This window comes from Oncorhynchus kisutch, linkage group LG4 (genome assembly GCF_002021735.2).
Source record: "Oncorhynchus kisutch isolate 150728-3 linkage group LG4, Okis_V2, whole genome shotgun sequence".
Classification (NCBI taxonomy): domain Eukaryota; kingdom Metazoa; phylum Chordata; class Actinopteri; order Salmoniformes; family Salmonidae; genus Oncorhynchus; species Oncorhynchus kisutch.
The window spans coordinates 43,147,985-43,172,283 of record NC_034177.2 but is presented as its reverse complement, the minus strand read 5'-3'; the positions used below and the strand labels follow the sequence as shown (position 1 = coordinate 43,172,283).

Here is a 24,299-nt window from a genome sequence, read left to right as displayed (position 1 = left end):
TTGTCCCCAGCGAAGCTAATCACCCAAAAGGGACTCATTAATGATATGTTAACACAAGATATAATAGAACGTTCCTCCTCTCCCTGGGCTGCTCCTGTTGTCCTCATCCCAAAGAAGACGGGTGGTCTTCTTTTTGTGGACTATAGGAAGACCAACAATGTTTCCCAGACTGATGCCTATCCTCTTCCCACCATCCACGAGATCCTGGAGTCATTGTCTGGCGCTGTTGTGTTCACTACCCTTGACCTCAATAGTGGTTATTGGCAGGTTGAGATGGACCAGGAAAGCAAGGACAAGACTGCTTTTGTCTGTGCTGAGGGCTTGTTTTCCTTAAAGGTGATGCCTTTTGGATTAAAGAACGCGCCTGCCACTTTCCAAAGACTCATGGAGATTGCGTTAGGTGAGCTCAAAGGGAAGATCTGTTTCGTCTACCTGGACGATGTAATTATCTACTCCCAGAACAGAGAACAACAATTTCAAGATCTTCAAGCAGTTTTGGACAAGCTAAGAGAAGCTGGTCTGACCTTGAATATGAAGAAGAGCAACTTCTGCCAAACCTCCCTGAAGTTCCTTGGCCATATTGTGTCTTTTGACGGCATTCATGTGGATCCTGAAAAGACAAAGGCTGTACAAGACTTCCCTGTGCCAACCACACTCAAGGCCCTTCAACGGTACCTTGGGATGGCTGGATGGTACCTACGGTTTGTGTCAAACGTCTCCCAGGTGGCAGAACCCCTCAACGCGTTGAAGTGAAAAGGAAACTCTGAAACAACACCTCGTCACACCTCCCATTTGAGGTCATCCCAACTTTGATTGCCCTTTTGTTGTTTACACTGATGCAAGTGATGTTGGACTTGGTGCTGTCCTAGTCCAACAGACTGGACTTGGCACCAAAGAAGTGCTAGTGTTCGCCAGTCGGACATTGAATGGAGCAGAACGGAACTACTCCACAACCGAGCAAGAGTACCTTGCAGTTGTCTGGGCTTTGGAAAAGTGGAGGTACTACCTGGAGGGAAGACATTTCACTGTGGTCACGGACCATTCCTCCCTAGTGTGGGGGTTCAAGACCAACAAACCAAGCACCAGACTCAACAGATGGGCTCTACGGTTGCAAGAGTTCACCTTTGCAGTAGAATACAGGAAAGGAAAATACAACACTGTTCCAGATGCCTTATCCAGAGCTCCTGCTTGTGGTAACGGTGGCCCTCATCTTACATGTGCTACTATCCTGTCAAGCAGTCGAGACTCACCCAAAACTGACTTTCCCATCTCTGATGAGGCCATTTGGAAAGCCCAACAGGATGATCCAGAAGTACAGGCTTTGTACTATCCTGGAAGATGGAGAAAATATGGTCAATCCTACCACAAAGCTGACCATCAATGAAGACAAAGTCTACCGAGTAGTACAACTACCTCACAGAACACTCTACCAAATGTACATACCTGAAACTCTACGCCTTCAACTGCTTCAACATATCCATGAAGACCCATTAGCTGGTAATTTGGGCAGGTTCAAAGTCTACAAGCAGTTGCAAGCACACATCCGAAACTGTCAGGTTTGTCAAATGTACAAACCGGAAGGTAGAAAGCCTGCTGGAAAGTTGCAGTAAAAAGGTTGTTACCCGACCTTGGGAAATGTTAGGAGTGGATTTGATGGGTCCATTTCCTAGAAGCTCCAATCAGAATGTGTACATGCTTGTTTTTGTTGATTACTATTCAAAGTGGGTGGAGCTCTTTGCCCTGCATCAGGCCACAGCGAGGACCGTCTCTAACATCCTTACGAAATAAATCCTGACTCGCTGGGGAGTGCCTGATTACATCCTGTCTGATCGAGGTTCCCAATTTGTCTCTGATCTCTTTGAGGAGATCTGCCAAAGATGGAACCTGAGACAGAAGTTGACCACGGCCTATCACCCACCTTGAGTAACCTGTCCCTTCCCATTCATCTACACGGACTGTAGTGGATTTATCAGGTGACATCAATAAGGGATCATAGATTTCACCTGGTCAGTCTATATGCCATGTTCCTATTGTTTTGTACAATCAGTGTATTATCCAGATACTGTCTGTTAGCACTCGGTGGTCTATAGCAACTTCCCACAATAATAGGCATTAGGTGAGGCAGGTGAACCTGTAGCCATATTACTTCAACAGCTTTTGACATGAGATCCTCTAAGCTTGACAGAAATATGACTCTGAATATTGTTATTGTCCTTTCTGTCTCTTCTGTAGATTTCAGAACCAAAAAATCTGCACAGTATGTCTCTTACCCTGTCACACCCTGATCTATTTCACCTGTCTTGTGCTTGTCTCCACCCCCCACCTGGTGTCTCCTATTTTTCCGCATTATCCCCTGTGTACTTATACCTGCGTTTTCTGCTTGTCTCTTGCCAGTTTGTCTTGTTTTGCCAGGTCTTACCAGCGTGTTTCCCATTTTGCAAGTTCTTGTTTTCTAGTCTTCCCTGGTTCTAACCTTTCTGCCTGTACTGAGCCTGCCTGCTGTTCGGTCCCTTATTGACTCGGATTAGGAACCTCTGCCTGCCCTCGACCTGCCCTTTGCTATAATAAATATTCTGAGAACCAAACTATCCGCCTCCGGTGTCTGCATCTGGGTCTTATCCTGAGTCTTGATATCCCCTGAGGCTGTGACAGCCTCTCAGCCTCCATCCATGCATAAAACTGTTAAGAACCACATAGGACCTGTCAAACTCCAGGCAGCCATGTGGTAAATAAGGGTGTGTGTGTCTGCAAGGAAAGAGATGTGTCCTCGTCCTCTGTCTTCAGCTCTCCATAAAGCTAATGATTCATTAGGGCCTCATGTCCTATATACTGGGCTGCCATGGAGTCAGTGGTTTAGTTCACTGAACTAGTGGTTTGATGATTTAGGGTGTTGTATTAAGTCCAAATTATATAATGTGCATTGCTATGTTCACCGACTTAAGTTAATATTTAACTTGCGTTCCTTTAAGTTGATTTTATGCAATAGTTCTTTAGAAGAAGGGGGAGGAGGAGGAAATACATATTTTATGCTGGTATGACTGACGTCAGGGTATTATAGTAAAAGTGAAACTATCCTGGCCAGGTACTGGATATAAAGTAATCCTCTTTCAAGTGAAGTGAAAGAAGAGAGCCAACTGAGACACTACTAGAGGCAAACACATAATCAGGTGAGTGTACAAGTTTATTTACCATGGGGACATTTCTTAACGCTTTAAAGGTGCACTATGCAGAAATCACTCTATTTCCTGGTTGCAAAAATTGTAATAGTTCGCCTAATTTCAGTTTGTGACAAAAAAAGCATTCATTATGTAGAGAATCATTGTACCATCTAAACCGTAAGACGCAAAAATAAAACTTAAGAACGAGACGCATAGAAATAGCAAGCATAGAACATATCTACTGCTTCTTAGACTTGCTTTCAGTGAGAATTTAAGATGTATATCTCACATTTCAATATGAATTTGGTGTGTCGCCTAAAAAGTTACATATTGTAGATTTAATAGAAATGCAATGTATAGATTGGACATCGCAAACTTTTGTAGATAAATTGTGGATTTTCTACAATACATTATACAGTTCAAATGTTATTTCATGGTAGTATCCTAATAATATGCCCCAGGATACATTCAATTTTTTGATCACTGGCATCCCAATTATTATTTGCGTCCTGAGTGAAAGGGTTTGTATGTGTTTGTTGTTGATACAAGGTATGACAGCAATCCATGCTTGGCCTGGCACTGTTTTCTGTGGCACAAATCCCATGCAAGTCATGTTACCTACACTATATGACCAAAGTATGTGGACATCTGCTCGTCGAATCTCATTCCAAAATTATTGGCATTAATATAGAGTTGGTCTCCATTTTGTTCTAGAGGATTTGTTCGTTTTGAGATTTTAGCCTCTCTGTTATGTTTTCAGTTTAACCAGGCTAATGATGCATAAGTCATTGACTGGCAGACTGAGCCAACATGGGCCAAGCAAAGTTTTTTCCCCCAGAGAATACATGTAACCAATGCTGCCTTTTATCTCTACATGGATATATACCAGTCATTAAAGTTTCAGTTCTTAAATCGGGCTTTGCATTCATATTCTAGATGGACTGAACACAAACTAAGCTAAACTAGACTAAAACATGACTGTGTTTTCTTGTTCCCAGAAATGTCACCAAACAACAATAGGATAGGGAGGGCCCTGAATGCCAGCCTGTTGTACTTGCTGTTATCTGTGTGCCTGACATGCACCGCTGCTCTGGAGGAATTCGAAGAAGATATTGAGATCGATGATGAGGAGGAAGACCTGGAGTATGAGTACAGCATGAAACAAGACAGACACACCTGTGGAAGCGGCCAAACTGGTCAGTATCCATTCTGCAAGGACAAGAACCACTACGTCCACATAACGGATGAGTGTGGAGAGATAGCCGTAAAAAAAGTGAGGGTGGAAATGCAGCTGATGATCCATGACCGAAGTGAGAAGATAAAGGAGATCGCACACGCTGCAAAACACAGTGAGAAAAATGTGGAGAGGGAGAAAGCGGACACAGTGCTGTTACTGACTGAAATGGCAAGGATCGTTGAGAAGACCTACATAAAAGTAATTGAGGAGATTGAGAAGAACCAGGAAGCAGCAGCAACCTGGGCTGTAGAGCATATTCTAAAGCTATCACAGGAAATCTCTCAGCTACAGAAGAGAAGCAATGAGCTGGAGCAGCTCTCACACACTGAAGACCACCTCCACCTTCTCCAGATGTTCCCATCCCTTTGTACCCCACCGGCTACCATCGACTGGTCCGAGGTCAGCGTTCACAGTGATCCCAGTGTTGGAGCTATTAGGAGAGCTGTGAACAAGCTGAGAGAAGCACTCGATGGTGAAGAGAACAGGCTGTCTGCTGCTGAGTTGGGAAGGATCAAGAAGTGTGCAGTGAATGTGACTCTGGACCCTGACACAGCACATCCCAACCTCATCGTCTCTGAAGACGGGAAACAAGTGAGATTTGGAGATCTCCGGCAAAATGTCACAGACGGCCCTCAAAGGTTTGATGTTGTTGTTAATGTCCTAGGAAAAGAGGGTTTCTCCTCGGGGAGATTCTACTATGAGGTGCAGGTGGAAGGAAAGACTGACTGGGTTTTAGGAGTGGCAGTAGAGTCCATCAACAGGAAGGGAAGGACTATTGTGGAGCCTGACAATGGATACCTGGCTCTATGGATGAGTGATGAGAATGAGTATATAGCTCTTGATAAGCTTCCTGTCCTCCTCTTTCTTAATCAGACGCCCCAGAAGATAGGGATTTATATTGATTATGAAAAGGGTCAGGTCTCCTTTTATGATGTGGACAACAGGTCTCATATCTATTCTTTCTCCAATTACGCTTTAAAACCTGCTAAACTTTATCCATTCTTCAGCACCGGCACTGACAATGACGGTAAAAACTCTGCCCCATTGGTCATTACCCAAGTCAATCAGAAACTAAGTATTCACTTCCCAACTTAAAAGTGGATAACAGAGAATGTTCTTTCATATATACATGTTAAAGGAAACACTATGTTACGTCAAATCATACATTTTGTTTATTTTTTGTTGTATGTTTCAAAGGTTTTCATATTTCTGCAGTTATCTCCATTCTGTCTAAATTAAAGGTATTGAATGGCATTAACTGAATGTCTGTATTATATAAATCAACTGTATCTGGAGAAATTAAAGGAACCCATTCAGTCACCAATTTGTCTCAATCTGAGTAGTTCCTCTTATGCAGAAGTGGCACCACAAGAGTTTTTGTAATTAGGTCATATGGTTAAAAAAAACTCTGTCAAACTGCAGCAACAGTGTACTTTACTTGTTCACAGACACAGAGAAAGCAACATACACAATGTTACCGATGTGTTTACACTGGACAGAGGGACAGAGCGCGTAATAGGCTCGATTATGTAGCTGCTGCTGAACAGACTGACAAATAGTCTAGTTTTCATGCAATACATCAGGGATCATCAACTAGATTTAGCAATTGTCCGGTTTTTTTCAAGAGCGGATGTTCGGGGGCCGGAACATAATTACAAATCATTTGTACACTGCCAAATGACCCCAAGAAGCCCAAATGGATATGTTTGACTAAAACATCATAATTTCTAAACCTTGCTTACATTTTATACAATCACATGTCTCTATTTTATATATATTTTTAACTTATGGGGCTAAATAAAAGGACCTGCGGGCCGCCAGTTGGGGAACCCTGCAATACTTCATGTCAGATTGCACATTTTTAGGTGTATAGACTGCTATATTTATGTGTATTTGCTTGTATCTGCCGATAGTGACGTGTTATCACCTTTGCTAAATAAATACTGGAGGAAAGTGGAGAGAGCTGCGATTTCCGTGAATCGGATTAGTCAAGACACGCACTGAGCCTGCAGCAGCACTCCGATGTGAATTGAAAGTGAAAATGTGAGCACATTGATAAATCGTCAAACTGGTTAAAAACAAAAGAACTGCACTTTGCCCCTCTTTTTAACACTTTACGGCATGATATTTTATTCAATTAAATCAAAGATGGAGCGGCGCTGCGACACCTGCCTGAAAAGTGCTGTGGCAAATGCCGCCCCGCCACACTTTTTCTGGCAGTCCTGCTCTTATGTCTTACGGGCGGCAGGTAGCCTAGTGGATAGAGCGTTGGGCCAGTAAAAGGTTACTAGATCGAATCCCTGAGCTGACAAGGCAAAAATCTGTCATTCTTCCCCTGAACAAGGCAGTTAACCCATTGTTCCTAGGCTGTCATTGTAAATAAGAATGTGTTCTTAATATATATATATTATTACCTGTTAATGCTAGGCATAATACTGCCCCCTTTGGATGAATTGCGTGCCCATAGTAAACTGAAAAAGAATCTGTCCAAAATGACTAATATATGCATATAATAATAATTATTGGATAGAAAACACTCTAAAGCTTCTAAAACCGTTTGAATTATGTCTGTAAGTATAGCAGAACTCACAGGGCAGGCAATCTCCCAAACTAGTTTTGGAATCCTGAAAGTTGGGGCAACTTTGACGTCATCGCCCCCACCCTTCCCAACCAGCTATGCATCTGGAGACACTTTCTATGTCTTCCACTAGATGTCCTCATTCAGTAGAGCGTTTAATTGTGCAAATCCCGCGAGCTTTGACCCTTTGGGAGGCAAAAGAGTGGGTGTCGTGAGAAAATACATGTTCGTTAGGGCGCGAATTGGACACAGACCTTCCTCTGTTCCAGCTTGCCTGAGAAGAAGTATGATTGTCCGGTTGAATTGAGAATTGTTTTGTATGTTTATAACATCCTAAAGCTTGATTCTGCACTTAGTTTGACCAATTTAGTCGACATATAATATGTAATTTTGAAGTTTTGATGCGCAACTGTTCGGGACCAGAAGTCATTTTGGGTGCATTTCAGCTGAAAGTGCTAGCAGATGCTACTATAAGGACACACGAACTGAAACAAAACGATGTATTGGGTAAGTATGACTCCTTCCACTACATTCTGATTGAAGACCATCAAAGGTATTGTATTTCTGTTGACTCCAACATAGCGGAGAAATATTGCTTACGTCTGAGCGCCGTCTCAGATTATTGCATAGTGAACTAATTCTGTAATGTTAAAAATAAATGTAACACAGCGGTTGCATTAAGAAGCAGTGTATCTTTCTAAATATATGTAGAACATGTATATTTAGTCAAAGTTTATGATGGGTATTTCTGTTATCTGGCGGAGCTATCTATAATTTCTCCTGACATTTTGGAGCATTTTCTGAACATGGCGTCAATGTAAACGGACATTTATGGATATAAATTATTGAAAAAAACATAAATGTACTGTGTAACATGTCCTATTACTGTCATCTGATTTTCAAAAGGTTAGTGAATTATTTTTCTTTTAATCCTGCGTTTGTGATTGCATCTTTTGTTCGACAAAAGGGCTGTATATCGTCTGTGTCTTTGTGGTGGTTTGACATAAATATGTGCTATGTTTTCGTCGTAAAACATTTTAGAAATCTGACACGCTGGGTAGATGAACAAGGTGTTTATCTTTCATTTGAGCTATTGGACTTGTTAATGTGTGGAGGTTAAATATTTCTAAGAATATTTTTGCATTCCGTGCGCCACCGTTTCAGTTGAGCGGGGGGGGGGTACCCCCTCGGGAACCTGTACCGTTAACAGGTCTTAACTGACTGTGGTTACACCATCCAGAACCCTCTGAATGACACAACACATTTCACCCTGACAATTCTACAGTATGTCTTCATCCTTAGAAATCTGTTGATACCCTAGGGCAGGGTTTCCAAAACTCGGTGGGGCCCCCCCTGGGTGCACGTTTTGGTTTTTGCTCTCGCACTACACAGCTGATTAAAATAATTACAACTTGATGATGAGTTGGTTATTTGAATCAGCTGTGTAGTGCTATGGCAAAAATCAAAACGTGCACCCAGGGGGGGCCCCAGGCCCGAGCTTGGGAAACCCTGCCCTAGGGTGAGATGGAATCAGGACCTGTATCTACAAAGCGTCTGAGTAGGAGTGCTGATCCAGAATCAGTGCTACTTTTTAGATCATAATGAATAAGATTGGATGGGTGGGACCTGATCCTCGATCAGCACTCTTAATCTGAGATGCTTTGTGGATACGGGCACAGAGCTCTAATGTGGAGAACCACACACACTCACATGTTCACTTTGTTTGACAAATCTGCATTAGCTGAGTAATTGCAGGGATGAGAGAGACAGCGTTGCTCTCTGGCAGCAGGCAGGCTGATTGGTGTTCTGTGTCAGCTCCAGCAGACACACAGAGAAGCAGCTAATGGCTGTCTCACAAAGCAGGAGGCGTGAATGAGACAGAGTGAGAGTCTACAGTCTCTTTCCCGCACTTGCCAGGACTATAGCGAGGAAGATGGAGTGCTGATATGGGAACGAGACTCATAGTTTCTAGTCTTCTGTGTACTGGGTGACTGCAAACAACCCAGTCTTCTCCTCACACAACACCAATCATTATAGGAGAGAGAGTTTACAGAGCAGTCAACAGAGCACCCTTGGAGTGAGTGTGTGCGGGTGAGCCTTGGAATTTGGGTGTACTGTAGGCCCACACACAGGGGTGATGTCATCAGCCTAACGGCTCATTAGGCCCATACAAGCACACTCTCTTCCTCTGTTTGTGTATGTGATGTAACAGCCATTATAAACTGGGTGGTTCCAGCCAAGAATGCTGATTGGCTGACAGCCGTTGTATATGAGACCGTATACCATGGGTATGATAAAACATTTGTTTTTACTGCTCTAATTACTTCAGTAACCAGTTCATAATAGTAATAAGGCACCTTAGGGGTTTGTGGTACATGGCCAATATTCGACGGCTAATGGCTGTATCCGAAATGCGTCGTGCCTAAGAACAGCCCTTGGACGTGATATATTGGGGCGGCAGGGTAGCCTAGTGGTTAGAGCGTTGGACTAGTAATCGGAAGGTTGCAAGTTCAAACCCCTGAGCTGACAAGGTACAAATCTGTCGTTCTGCCCCTGAACAGGCAGTTAACCCACTGTTCCTAGGCCTTTATTGAAAATAAGAATTTGTTCTTAACTGACTTGCCTAGTTAAATAAAGGTAAAATAAAAAAATTGGCCATGTACCACACACCCTCGGGCCTTATTCCATACATTGATAATTCAACCGATTGTGTTTTTTTATTTGCGTTGTTTGTAACTTATTTTTTTACTTATTTTGTACATAATGTTGCAGCTGCCATCTCTTCTGATCGAAAATTACTTCTGGACATCAGGACTGCGATGACTCACCACAGACTGGCAGAATATTTTTTTTCCTTTAACGAGTCTGACGAGGCCGACGCGAACGATATACTGCTTTCTCGGGAACAGGCCCAGATTCCCGTGATTTGCGTGAAGAGAAGGTGGAGAAATAGGGTCCGGAGGGCGGGCTGCCTTCTAAGAATTTGTAGGTGATGGAATAAACCCCCACTTCCTTCCATTCTGCTAGCAAACGTTCAATCTTTGGACAATAAAATAGATGACCTACGTGGAAGATTAAACTACCAACGGGACATTCAAAACTGTAATATCTTATGCTTCACAGATACGTGGCTGAACGACGACACTATCAACATAAAGCTGTCTGGTTATACGCTGCACCGGCACGATAGAACAGCGGCGTCTGGTAAGACCAGGGGCGGCGGACCATGCATTTTTGTAAATAACAGCTGCACGACATCTAAGGAGGTCTCGAGCTATTGGTCGTCTGAGGTAGAGTATCTCATGATAAACTGTAGACCACACTACCTACCTACAGAGTTTTCAACTGTATTTTTCATAGCTGTTTACATACCACCATAGTCAGAGGCTGGCACTAAAACAGCATTGAATAAGCTGTATTCCGCCATAAGCAAACAAGAAAACGTTCACCCAGAGGCAGCACTCCTAGTAGCCGGGGACTTAAATCAATTTTACCTCATTTCTATCAGCATGTTAAATGTACAACCAGAGGGGGAAAAAAACTCTGGACAAACTTTACTCCACACACAGAGACGGATACAAAGCTCTCCCTCGCCCTACATTAGGCAAATCTGACCATAATTCTATACTCACGATTCCTGCTTACATGCAATAATTAAAGCAGGAAGCACCAGTGACAAGATCAATAAAAAAGTGGTCAAATGAAGCAGATGCTAAGCTACAAGACTGTTTTGCTAGCACAGACTGTAATATGTTCCGGGATTCCTCTGATGGCATGGAGGAGTACACCACATCAGTCATTGGTTTCATCAATAAGTGCATCGATGACGTCGTCCCCACAATAACCGTACGTACATACCCAAACCAGAAGCCATGGATTACAGGCAACATCCGCACTGAGCTAAAGGTTAGAGCTGCCGCTTTCAAGGAGCGGGACTCTAACCCGGAAACTTATAAGAAATCCCGCTATGCTCTCCGTCGACCCATCAAACAGGCAAAGCGTCAATACAGGACTAAGATCGAATCATACTACACCGGCTCTGACGCTCGTCGGATGTGTCAGGGCTTGCAAACCATTACAGGCTACAAAGGGAAGCACAGCCGAGAGCTGCCCAGTGAAAAGAGCCTACCAGACGAGCTAAACTACCTCTATGCTCGCTTTGAGGCAAATATCACTGAAAAATGCATGTGAGCACCAGGTGTTCTGGAAGACTGTGTGATCACGCTCTCTGCAGCCGATGTGAGTAAGACTTTTAAACAGGTTAACATTCACAAGGCCAAACGGATTACCAGGACGTGCACTGCGAGCATTCCCTGACCAACTAGCAAGTGTCTTCACTGACATTTCCAACCTCTCCCTGCCCGAGTCTGTAATACCAACATGTTTTATGCAGACCACCATAGTGCCTTTGCCCAAGAACACTAAGGTAACCTGAATAAATGACTACTGACCTGTAGCACTCACGTGCCTCGAAAGGCTGGTCATGGCTCATATCAACACCATTATCCCAGAAACCCTAGACCCACTCCAATTTGCATACCGCCGCAACAGATCCACAGATGATGCAATCTCTATTGCACACACTGCCCTTTCCCACCCGGACAAAAGGAACACCTACGTGAGAATGCTATTCATTGACTACAGCTCAACATTTAACATCATAGTGTACTCAAAGCTCATCAATAAGCTAAGGACCCTGGGACTAAACACCTCCCCCTTCAACTGGATCCTGGACTTTCTGACGGGCTGCCCCCAGGTGGTAAGGGTAGGCAACAACACATCCACCACGCTGATCCTAAACACAGGCGCCCCTCAGGGTGCGTGCTCAGTCCCTTCCTGTACTCTCTGTTCACCCATGACTGCACGGCCAGGCATGACTCCAACACCATCATTAAGTTTGCCGATGACACAACAGTGGAAGGCCTGATCATCTACAATAACAAGACAGCCTATAGGGAGGAGGTCAGAGACATGTGGTGCCAGGACAACAACCTGTCCCTCAACATGATCAATACAAAGGAGATGATTGTGGACTACAGAAAAAAGAGGACTGACCACGCACCCATTCTTATCGACGGGGCTGTAGTGGAGCAGGTTGAGAGTTTAAAGTTCCTTGGTGTCCACATCACCAAGAAACTAACATGGTCCAAGCACACCAAGACAGTCGTGAAGAGGGCACAACAAAACCTAGTCCAAATCAGGAGACTGAAAAGATTGGGCATGGGTCCTCAGATCCTCAAAAGGTTCTACAGCTGCACCATCGAGAGCATCCTGACTGGTTGCATCACTGCCTGGTATGGCAACTGCTCGGCCTCCGACCACAAGCACTACAGAAGGTAGTACAAACGGCCCAGTACATCACTGGGGCCAAGCTTCCTGCCATCCAGGACCTCTATACCAGGCGGTGTCAGAGGAAGGCCCTAAAAATGGTAAAAGACTCCAGCCACCCTAGTCATAGACTGTTCTCTCTGCTACCACACGGCAAGCGCTACCGGAGCAGCAAGTCTAGGTCCAAGAGGCTTCTAAATAGCTTCTACCCCCAAGCCATAAGACTCCTGAACACCTATTCAAATAGCTGCCCAGACTTTTACACTGCTGCTACTCTCTGTTGTTATCTATTCATAGTCACTCTACCTAAATGTACATATTACCTCAACTAACCAGTGTCCCCGCACATTGACTCTGTACCGGTACCCCCCTGTATATAGTCTTGCTATTGTTATTTCACTGCTGCTCTTTCATTACCTGTTGCTTTTATATCTTATTCTTACCCATTTTTTAAAATTGCATTGTTGGTTAGGGGCTCGTAAAGTATTTACATTTATTTTATTTGAATCAGCATCAAAAGCCTCCGAGTTGAGTAATAGTCAGGGATTCTACAGTATAACCAAAGGAGTGCTCCTCCCAAGGTCATTACAGAATATACTGGCCTACAGCAATCTCCTAGTTCTCTTATTTCCCCTTCTCTTTCTTCTCCTCTACAGAGGGATTGTGAAATGACTAAAATGAAGCATGAAACACAACTGAATCCCACTCCAAACTACTTCAGTCTGCCTACAACCATCCATGTTTATTGTTGAGGTTATGGACATGAGCACTTGTGACTTTACTGTGAGGAGGTAGGGTTGCAAAATTCCGGTACCTTTCCCAAGATTTCCTGGTTTTCCATTAAACCAGATTTGAGCTGAAGGATTCCAAATTTCCCTGCTTAGTACCTCACAAGTCCAGAAATCTTCCCAGCACGATTTCAGAAAAAACTGGGAATTATAGGAAAGCTAACAGAATTGTGCAACCCTGACTGTGAGTCTATCCAAGAGGGTTTTGGTTAATATCTGTATCAATAAATTATAACCAATGCACTGTTACGGTTTTCTTCCGTCGAAGGAGAGTCGGACCAAACTGCAGCGTGGAAATTTGATACATGTTTAATTATGATGAAAAACGAACAATACAAAAACAACAACCGTGAACACCTATACAGCCTATCTGGTGACAACAAACACAGAGACATGAACAATCACCCACAAAAACTCAAAGAATATGGCTGCCTAAATATGGTTCCCAATCAGAGACAACGATAAACACCTGCCTCTGATTGAGAACCACTCCAGACAACCATAGACTATGCTAGAACACCCCACTAAGCCACAATCCCAATACCTACGAAAACCCCAAGACAAAACACACCACATAAATAAACCCATGTCACACCCTGGCCTGACCCAATACATAAAGAAAACACAGAATACTAAGACCAGGGCGTGACAACTGTGTTACTTTGGGCCTCAACTTTATTATACAGTTGAAGTCAGAAGTTTACATACACCTTAGCCAAATACATTTAAACTCAGTTTTTCCACAATTCCTGACATTTAATCCTAGTAAAAAATCGCTGTCTTAGGTCAGTTAGGATAACCACTTTATTTTAAGAATGTGAAATGACAGAATATTAGTAGAGAGAATGATTATTCTCAGCTTGTGTTTCTTTCATCACATTCCCAGTGGGTCAGAAGTTTACATACACTCAATTAGTAGTTGGTAGCATTTCCTTTAAATTGTTTAACTTCGGTCAAACGTTTTGGGTAGCCTTCCACAAGCGTCCCACAATAAGTTGGGTGAATTTTGGCCCATTCCTCCTCACAGAGCTGGTGTAACCGAGTCAGGTTTGTAGGCCTCCTTGCTCGCACACGCTTTTTCAGTTCTGCCCACAAATTTTCTACAGGATTGAGGTCAGGGCTTTGTGATGGCCACTGCAATACCTTGACTTTGTTGTCCTTAAGCCATTTTGCCACAACTTTGTCCATTTGTCCACTGTACTGAACTCAACCCTACTCTATTCTGCTGTGCTACATTGTACTGCACTGTACTCTACTGTGCTCTGCTGTGTTGCGCTGTGATGTCCAGAGTTGTGAAACATGAGGAAAATGACATTGACATCCATAATTATGCATTTCTGTGTAGTGCAGATCAGGGATAAGTAATTCCATACTATAATTCTGTTACCAGGTGTAAATCCACTTCACATATAGTAGTTCAATAACCAAAATAGATTTTTTTCAAACTCCAAGGTGCCATGTCATATAGCTGACAACCCATTATTTCTGAAGACATCACTGAATCTTAATTCGGGAGATGTTTAACCGTTTTTGGAAAATGTGGGCGCATAAACATTTTAGGGAGATTTTCCCGTAATTCCTATACCAAGGTTGGCATCTGCACAGTTCTTCCACTAAAATTCATTTTTGTAAATGTTTCAGTGAAAATTGTTAAAAGTGGTCCTTCTGCATAGCTGTATGGTTTATTAAACTTTGAAATCAATGTTTTTTGTTTGGCATACATTTTAAAGTGAAAAAATGTGGTCAATATTCTGTCACTGTGAAATTGCCCAGCACAAACAGCTGAAGTAGGGCTCTATAACCAATACAGAAGCATACCGGCACGGAGTCCAGTTCCTTTTCCAGAATAATTTCACTGCAGCAAGTAAGCTAGTCTCCTGGAAGCACCCCCGGCATGCTCCCATTGGCCAGCATTAGATCTAGACTTACTCATGCGAGAATCACAAGGGAGGACACAAAAATCACAGATATATTAATATACAAATACACTAAATATACCGGATATAACATTAGACTTTAAGAGGCCCCGTTGACAACATGATGACCAGACTGATTTGCTTTATCTGATGAAGGTCAAAGTTGATCAAACCCTCACAGAAAAATGTACCATGTTCAGATAAGATGAAATGCCCCTTTTCAAATGTTCTTCACTTGCTCAATTTGTTCAAGTTTATATGGTCTAAAGGGTAAGTAAGCTTTCTACCCCATGTGCATCAGTTATCACATTTATTCCCTATTTTTAAATGCCAAGTCATTATCTCTCCATCTGCAGGCCCCACGTCTCCTGCTATTGTGTATGGTGCCTGCAGCCCACTCCCCTCTCCAGAGTCAACACTGTCACAATGTCCACACTGCAACAAAGGCCTGACAAAAACCCTCAAGATCCCTTTTTGTGGAGCATGACCGGTCAATTCCATCATCCACCCATCTGTATACAGTCATAATACACACACACACAACCACACACGCCCATGTCACGTCCCTCTCCCTTCATATTATTTCCACAGTCCAATCACCCAACCCCCCCCACACAGTCAATCCAAACGCCACAGGCCGAACACAAGGGCAGACGGTATCTTATCTGTATGTGTCACGCCCTGGTCTAAGTATTTTGTGTTTTTCTTCATGTATTGGGTCAGGCCAGGGTGTGGCATGGGGTTTTTGTATTGTGGTGTGTTTTGTCTTGGGGTTTTGGTGTGTATGAATTGGGATTGTAGCTAGTGGGGTTATCTAGCAAAGTCTATGGCTGTCTGGAGTGGTTCTCAATCAGAGGCAGGTGTTTATCGTTGTCTCTGATTGGGAACCATATTTAGGCAGCCATATTCTTTGAGTTTGTCGTGGGTGATTGTCCTTAGTGTCCTCTATGTTAGTTTGCATCAGTATAGGCTGTTTCGGTTTTCGTTACGTTCTTTGTTTTGTAGTGTTTGTTTATTCGTGTTGTACGTTATTTCATTAAACATGGATCGCAATCTACACGCTGCAGTTTGGTCCGACTCTCCTTCACACAGAGAAAACCGTAACAGAATCACCCACCACAAACGGACCAAGTAGCGTGTCAACAGGCAGGAGCCACAGGAGAGGCAACAAAGGCAGCAACAGCGGTGCAATGAGGATTGGACATGGGAAGATATATTGGATGGCAAGGGTTGCTACACATGGAAGGAGATCCTGGCGGGAAGGGATCGCCTTCCATGGGAACAGGTGGAGGCACTTAGGAGAGCAGAGGCAGCCGGAGAGAGGAGCCGGCAATACGAGGGAACACGGTTGGCAAGGAAGCCCGGGAGTCAGCCCCAAAAATGTATTGGGGGGGGCTCACAGGGAGTATGGCCACGCCAGGTAGGAGACCTGCGCAAACTCCCTGTGCTTACCGGTGGGCTAGAGAGACCGGGCAGGCACCGTGTTATGCAGTGGTGCGCACGGTGTCCCCAGTGCGGGTGCATAGCCCGGTGCGGTATATTCCAGCTCCTCGTATCGGCCGGGCTAGAGTGGGCATCGAGCCAGGTAAGGTTGGGCAGGCTCGGTGCTCAAGAGCTCCAGTGCGCCTGCACGGTCCGGTCTATCCAGTACCACTTCCACACCCCAGCCCTCCGGTAGCAGCTCCCCGCACCAGGCTTCCTGTGCGTGTCCTCGGTCCAGTACCACCTGTACCAGCACCACGCACCAGGCCTACAGTGCGCCTCGCCTCTCCTGCACTGTCGGAGTCTCCCGCCTCTCCAGCGCTGTCGGAGCCTTTCTCCTCTCCTGCGCTGCCGGAGTCTCCCGCCTGTTCAGCGCAGCCAGAGCTGCCAGCCTGCATGGAGCAGCCTGAGCTGTCAGTCTGCATGGAGCAGCCAGAGATGTCAGTCTGCATGGAGCAGCCAGAGCTGTCAGTCTGCATGAAGCAGCCCGAGCTGCCAGTCTGCAAGGAGCTGCCAGTCTGTAAGGAGCTGCCAGTCTGTAAGGAGCTGCCAGTCTGCACGGAGCTGTCAGTCTGCAAGGAGCTGTCAGTCTGCAAGGAGCTGCCAGTCTGCAAGGAGCTGCCAGTCTGCACGGAGCCGCCAGAGCTGCCAGTCTGTAAGAAGCCGCCAGAGCTGTCAGCCTACATGGAGCAGCCAGAGCCGCCAGTCAGCATGGAGCAGCCAGATCTTTCAGTCTGCCAGGATCCGCCAGTCAGCCAGACTCTTCCAGATCCGCCAGTCAGCCAGACTCTTCCAGATCCGCCAGTCAGCCAGACTCTTCCAGATCCGCCAGTCAGCCAGACTCTTCCAGATCCGCCAGTCAGCCAGACTCTTCCAGATCCGCCAGTCAGCCAGACTCTTCCAGATCCGCCAGTCAGCCAGACTCTTCCAGATCCGCCAGTCAGCCAGACTCTTCCAGATCCGCCAGTCAGCCAGACTCTTCCAGATCCGCCAGTCAGCCAGACTCTTCCAGATCCGCCAGTCAGCCAGACTCTTCCAGATCCGCCAGTCAGCCAGACTCTTCCAGATCCGCCAGTCAGCCAGACTCTTCCAGATCCGCCAGTCAGCCAGACTCTTCCAGATCCGCCAGTCAGCCAGACTCTTCCAGATCCGCCAGTCAACCAGACTCTTCCAGATCCGCCAGTCAACCAGACTCTTCCAGATCCGCCAGTCGGCCAGGATCCGCCAGTCGGCCAGGATCCGCCAGTCGGCCAGGATCCGCCAGTCTGCCAGGATCTGCTGAAACCACCAGCCAGCCAGGATCTGGTAGATCTACCTACCTGCCTGAGCTTCCTCTCACTCCTGAGCTTCCTCTCACTCCTGAGCTTCCTCTCACTCCTGAGCTTCCTCTCACTCCTGAGCTTCCTCTCACTCCTGAGCTTTCTCTCACTCCTGAGCTTTCTCTCACTCCCGAGCTTTCTCTCACTCCCGAGCTTTCTCTCACTCCCGAGCTTTCTCTCACTCCCGAGCTTTCTCTCACTCCCGAGCTTTCTCTCACTCCCGAGCTTTCTCTCACTCCCGAGCTTTCTCTCACTCCCGAGCTTTCTCTCACTCCCGAGCTTTCTCTCACTCCCGAGCTTTCTCTCACTCCCGAGCTTCCCCTCACTCCCGAGCTTCCCCTCACTCCCGAGCTTCCCCTCACTCCCGAGCTTCCCCTCACTCCCGAGCTTCCCCTCACTCCCGAGCTTCCCCTCAGTCCCGAGCTGTCCTTCAGTCCCGATCTGCTCCTCAGTCTAGTGGGGTTCTGGGTGAGGACTACTAGGCCATGGTCGGCGGCGAGGGTGGACTATCCAGGGACGCAAGGAGAGGGGACTAAGACATTGACTGAGTGGGTTCCACGTCCCGCGCCGGAGCCGCCACCATGGACAGACGCCCACCCGGACCCTCCCTATTGTTTTGAGGTGCGTTCGGGAGTCCGCACCTTAGGGGCGGGGGGTTCTGTCACGCCCTGGTCTAAGTATTTTGTGTTTTTCTTCATGTATTGGGTCAGGCCAGGGTGTGGCATGGGGTTTTTGTATTGTGGTGTGTTTTGTCTTGGGGTTTTGGTGTGTATGTATTGGGATTGTAGCTAGTGGGGTTATCTAGCAAAGTCTATGGCTGTCTGGAGTGGTTCTCAATCAGAGGCAGGTGTTTATCGTTGTCTCTGATTGGGAACCATATTTAGGCAGCCATATTCTTTGAGTTTGTCGTGGGTGATTGTCCTTAGTCCTTAGACATTTTGTCCTTAGACATGTTGGCTGGATTCAAAACATGTGTAGCTTTAATTTGCTATCTTGCATGTGTGATTTTATGAAAGTTAGATTTTTATAGTAATTTGAATTTGTCGCTCTGCATTTTCCCTGGCTTTTGGCCAGGTGTGACGCTACCGTCCCACATATCCCAGAGAGGTTAACACAGTGTCCAAAGAAGGGCCAGAAGTATACAGAATGGTGTTGTCTGCATAGAGCTAGATCAGAGAATCCACCAGCAGCAAGAGCGACATCATTGATGTATACATAGAAAAGAGTCGGCCCGAGGATTGAACCCTGTGACACCCCCATAGAGACTACCAGAGGTCTCAACAGGCCCTCCGATTTGACACACTGAACTCTGTCTGAGAAGTAGTTGGTGAACGAGGCGAGGCAGTCATTTGAGAAACCAAGGCTGTTGAGTCTGCCGATAAGAATGTGGTGATTGACAGAGTCGAAAGCCTTGGCTAGGTCGATGAATACACCTGCACAGTATCATCTCTTATGTTATGTCATCGTTTAGGACCTTGAGCATGGCTGAGGTGCACCCATGGCCAGCTCGGAAACCAGATTGCATAGTGGAGAAGGTACGGTGGGATTCGAAATGGTTGGTGATCTGTTTGTTAGACCTTAGAAAGGCAGGGTAGGCTAGATATAGGTCTGTAGCAGTTTGGGTCTAGAGTGTCTCCCCCTTTGGAAAGCTGCCCCTCTTCAATCTTTGGGCATCTCAGATGATACGAAAGGGAGGTTGAACAGGCTAGTAATAGGGGTTGCAACAATTTTGATGGATAATTTTAGAAAGAGAGAGTCCAGATTGTCTAGTCCGGCTGATTTGTAGGGGTCCAGATTTTGCAGCTCTTTCAGAACATCAGCTATCTGGATTTGGGTGAAGGAGAAATGGGGAGGCTTGGGCAAGTTGCTGTGGGGGGTGCAGGGCTGTTGACCGGGGCAGGGGTAGCCAGGTGGAAAGCATGGCCAGCCGTAGAAAATTGCTTATTGAAGTTCTCAATTATCGCGGATTTAGCCCCAGTGCAGTGGGCAGCTGGGAGGAGGTGCTCTTATTCTCCATGGACTTTACAGTGTCCCAGAACTTTTTGGAGTTTGTGCTACAAGATGCAAATTTCTGTTTGAAAAAGCTAGCTTTTGCTTTTGCTTTCCTAACTGCCTGTGTATATTGGTTCCTAACTTCCCTGAAAAGTTGCATATCGCGGGGGTTATTTGATGCTAATGCAGTATGCCACAGGATGTTTTTGTGCTGGTCAAGTGCAGTCAGGTCTGGAGTGATATATCTGTTCCTGGTTCTACATTTTTTGAACGGGGCATGCTTATTTAAGATGGTGAGGAAACCACTTTCAAAGAATAACCATGCATCCTGTACTGATGGAATGAGGTCAATATCCTTCCAGGATACCCGGAACAGGTCGATTAGAAAGGCCTGCTCGCTGAAGTGTTTTAGGGAGCGTTTGACAGAGATGGGCTGGTCGTTTGACCGCAGACCCATTACGGACTCAGGCAATGAGGCAGTGATCGCTGAGATCCTGGTTGAAGACAGCAGAGGTGTATTTGGAGGGCAGGTTGGTTAGGAGGCTATCTATTAGGGTGCCAGTGTTTACAGATTTGGGGTTGTACCTGGTAGGTTCATTGATAATTTGTGTGAGATTGAGGGCATCAAGCTTAGATTGTAGGATGGCCGGGGTGTTAAGCATGTCCCAGTTTAGGTCACCTAACAGCACGAGCTCTGAAGATAGATGGGGGGGGAAATCAATTCACATATGGAGTCCAGGGCACAGCTGGGGTCAGAAGGTGGTCTATAGCAAGGGAAATCGGTGAGAGACTTGTTTCTGGAAAGGTGGATTTTTAGAAGTAGAAGTTCAAATTGTTTGGGTACAGACCTGGATAGTAAGACAGAACTCTGCAGGCTATCTCTGCAGGTGATTGCAACTCCGTCCCCTTTGGCAGTTCTACCTTGTCGGAAAATGTTATAGTTAGGGATGTAAAGTTCAGGGTTTTTGGTGGTCTTCCTAAGCTAGGATTCAGACACGGCTAGGATATCCGGGTTGGCAGAGTGTGCTAAAGCTGTGAATAAAACAAACTTAGGGAGGAGGCCCGCTAGACAGCTAGCGGGCTGCGGCTAGCAGGTGGGCATTCAGGGGACGTCGCGACGGAGGAGCCAGTTGAAAAAAAACCTCGGCCGAATTACGTTGGTAGTCCAGTCGTGATGGGTCGGCGGGACTCCGTGTCGGCAGTAAAAGGGGTCCAGGCCAATTGGCAAAATAGGTATTGTTGCCCAAGGAGTGGCTGATGGACCTCTTCTGCTAGCCGGGAGATGGGCCTAGCAAAGGCTAGCTCAAGGCTAATTGGTTCTTGCTTCGGGACAGAGACGTTAGCCAGGAGTGGCCACTCGGATAGCAGCTTGCTAGTTGGGTCATGATCCAGGTGAAAAGGTTCAGAGCTTGCGGTAGGAATCCGGAGATATAGAGAAAAATAAGTCTGATTTGCTCTGGTTTGAGTCTTGCTGCGCAGACTAGCGAGAGTTGTCCGGGCTAAAGGTAGCTGATGACCACTAGCTAGTAGCTAGTTAGCTGGCTAGCTTCTGTTGGGGGTTCCAGTTCAAAAGTAAAGAAAATAGCAGATCCATACCACATTGGCTGAGCTGGAAACGGCAGATAATTATTTTTTTGTTTATATCTACAAAGGCGTTCAGAGGTCTATTATCAGCAACCATCACTCCTGTGTTCCAATGACATGTTGTCTCGCATGGAATAGCCTTCATTTCTCAGAACAATAATAGACAGGACGAGTTTCAGAAGAAAGATTTTTTTTGTTTCTGGACATTTTGAGCCTGTAATCGAACTCACAAATGCTGATGCTTCAGATACTCAACTAGACTAAAGAAGGTCAGTTTTATTGCTTCTTTAATCAGAACAGCAGTTTTCAGCTGTGCTAACATAATTGCAAAATGGTTTCTAATGATCAATTAGCCTTTTAAAATGATAAACTTGGATTAGCTAACACAACGTGCCATTGGAACACAGGAGTGATGGTTGCTAATAATAGGCCTTTGTATGCCTATGTAGATATTCAATTAAAAATCTGCGGTTTCCAGCTACAATAGTCATTTACAACAATGTCTACACTGTATTTCTGATCAATTTGATGTTATTTTAATTAATGGACATTTTTTTTTTGATTTTCTTTCAAAAACAAGGACATTTCTAAGTGACCCCAAACTTTTGAACGGTAGTGTATATCTAATAATATCCGACTGGTGTTAGACCTTATTGACTATTCTGATCTAATCTTCGAAGATTTTATAGATTTAATGTCTTCTTAGACATTTATAAAGCCTTCGATACAGTGTAACATGAGTTTATATTTCTCTCCCTTGAGAAATTTGGTTTTGGGGAATTCTTTTGTAGTACTACTAAAACTCTTTATATGAATGGGAACAGTGCCATTAAATTAAAGCATGGCAATTCAAGATTTGATTTGAAAAGAGGAATTAGACAAGGTTGCCCAATTTCACCTTAACTCTTCCTGCTAGACACCTAACTTCTTACAAGTTCTGTTAAATCCAGCGATATAAAAGGGATCTCTATTGCCGACAGAGATATTATCATAAGTCAACTTGCAGATGACACCACCCTCTTTTTGAAAGATGCTGACTAGATTCCTAGAGCAGTCGATGTGATAAATATTTTTTCCAAAGCATCTGGTCTTTGCCTAAACCTTAAGTGTGAATTGTTTGCTATTAAAAACTGTGTGATACCCTCTATATGCAAAATTCTAGTCAATGAAAAAGTAACTGTCACACCCTGACCATAGTTTGCTTTGTATGTTTCTATGTTTTGGTTGGTCAGGGTGTGATCTGAGTGGGCATTCTATGTTGGATGTCTTGTTTGTCTATTTCTATGTCTGGCCTGATATGGTTCTCAATCAGAGGCAGGTGTTAGTCATTGTCTCTGATTGGGAACCATATTTAGGTAGCCTGGGTTTCACTGTGTGTTTGTGGGTGATTGTTCCTGTCTCTGTGTTTTGCACCAGATAGGACTGTTTTAGGTTTTCGCACGTTCGTTGTTTTGTTAGTTTATTCGTGTACAGTTTCTTTATTAAAGTAAAATGAATAACAACCACGCTGCATTTTGGTCCGCCTCTACTTCACCTAAAGAAAACCGTTACAGTAACATACATTGGGATTTCCATATCTAAGGATTAACAGGAAAGATGCTCATTCAATTTCCTAGCTATTAATGAAATAAAACAAAACTAAGTTGAACCATTGGTTGCAGAGGGATTTATCCTTGAAAGGTTGAGTATTGCTCTCTAAAACTGAAGATATCTCCAGACTTCCTTATGCAGCCCAGTCCCTACATCTTGACAACAAAATATGTAAAGCGGTTGACCAGCTGCTTTTCAACTTCATCTGGAAAAAACACATTATATTAGGAAATCTGTCATTATGAACACATGAATATGGTGGACTAATGTTTTTGATTTTCCTACTTTGAATAATACCTTTAAGATAAATTGGGCTAAACATTTCTTAAAGAATCCAACATCAATTTGGAATTTCATCCCTCATTTGATCTTCCCCCATTTTGGTGGCTTCCATTTTATGTTACTTTGTAACTATAACATTGATAAGATTCCTACAAAATGATCTGCTTCTCATAGACAGGTATTCTTAGCGTGTCATTAATATATAAACATCGTTTCCCCCCGCATCGGTATTTCATTTCGAATAATAAGGATATTTTGTATAGAAACAAGTTTTTATTTTTAAAGAACTGTTTCAATAATAATATCCTGCCGGTGAGTCAACTTTTTAATGCAGAAGGATTGTTACTCAATTATGAGGAATTTTTATCTCTACAATATCCCTGTTACACCTAGAGAGTTTGCCATAGTCTTTGATGCTATTCCATCTGGAACTCTCATGTTCTTCAGAGGTATAACCAGACCTCACCTTCTTGATCAACCCTGGCTTAATACAGTTGACTCACCAATAGGAAAAATGTGGTTCTCCTTGCTCCCTCAGAACAACAGATGTATGTATACGTGCTTTATTTCAAAGGGATATTGTTTCCATTCCTTATGTCACAATTTACTGGATTATATTTGTCAATATCTGTTGGGAAAAAGTCTGGTTATTACCACACAAATACCTGCTTTTTAACAAAGTCAAAGAGATCTCTTTCAGAATGATCCATAAGTATTACCTTGCGAATCATTACCAGAAGAAACTCCAAAAAGACATTAACATTAATTGTACTTTTTGTGTTGAGCATCCAGAAACAGTTTTGCATTTATTTTGGCATTGTCTACATGTAAAAATAATTGATGGAAAGATATTCATAGTTTTGTAATTGTTCATATTCTTGATGACTTTTTAATTTTTTTTTATGGGAGAATAATAAGAATAATTGTGCTAATGACAAAATGTAATATTCATAAATGTAAACTCTTCCGTGTTTTCTATAAGGAATTTGAGCAATACATTAAGACCATTCAACATTCTTCTAATAAGAACGCTGTTAAAACAATC

General features: G+C 44.3%; 2 protein-coding genes across 3 annotated transcripts in view; one reads left to right on the top strand and one right to left on the bottom strand.

Moving 5' to 3' along the window:
- The window catches only part of bicd1a (bicaudal D homolog 1a), a 97,316-nt gene that overhangs the window by 60,435 nt on the left and 12,582 nt on the right, over positions 1-24,299 (bottom strand). The gene's annotated exons all lie outside the window — the stretch shown is intronic.
- Positions 3,069-5,719, top strand: LOC109889554 (pyrin). The gene is made up of 2 exons (XM_020481057.2): positions 3,069-3,167; positions 4,157-5,719. Exon 2 carries the CDS (start codon positions 4,159-4,161, stop codon positions 5,488-5,490), a length of 1,332 nt encoding a protein of 443 aa, XP_020336646.1. The 5' UTR covers positions 3,069-3,167; positions 4,157-4,158; the 3' UTR covers positions 5,491-5,719.

What these genes read in the sequence shown, in the direction of transcription:
- LOC109889554 (XM_020481057.2), top strand. Translation starts at nt 4,159, where the DNA reads ATGTCACCAAACAACAATAGGATAGGGAGGGCCCTGAATGCCAGCCTG.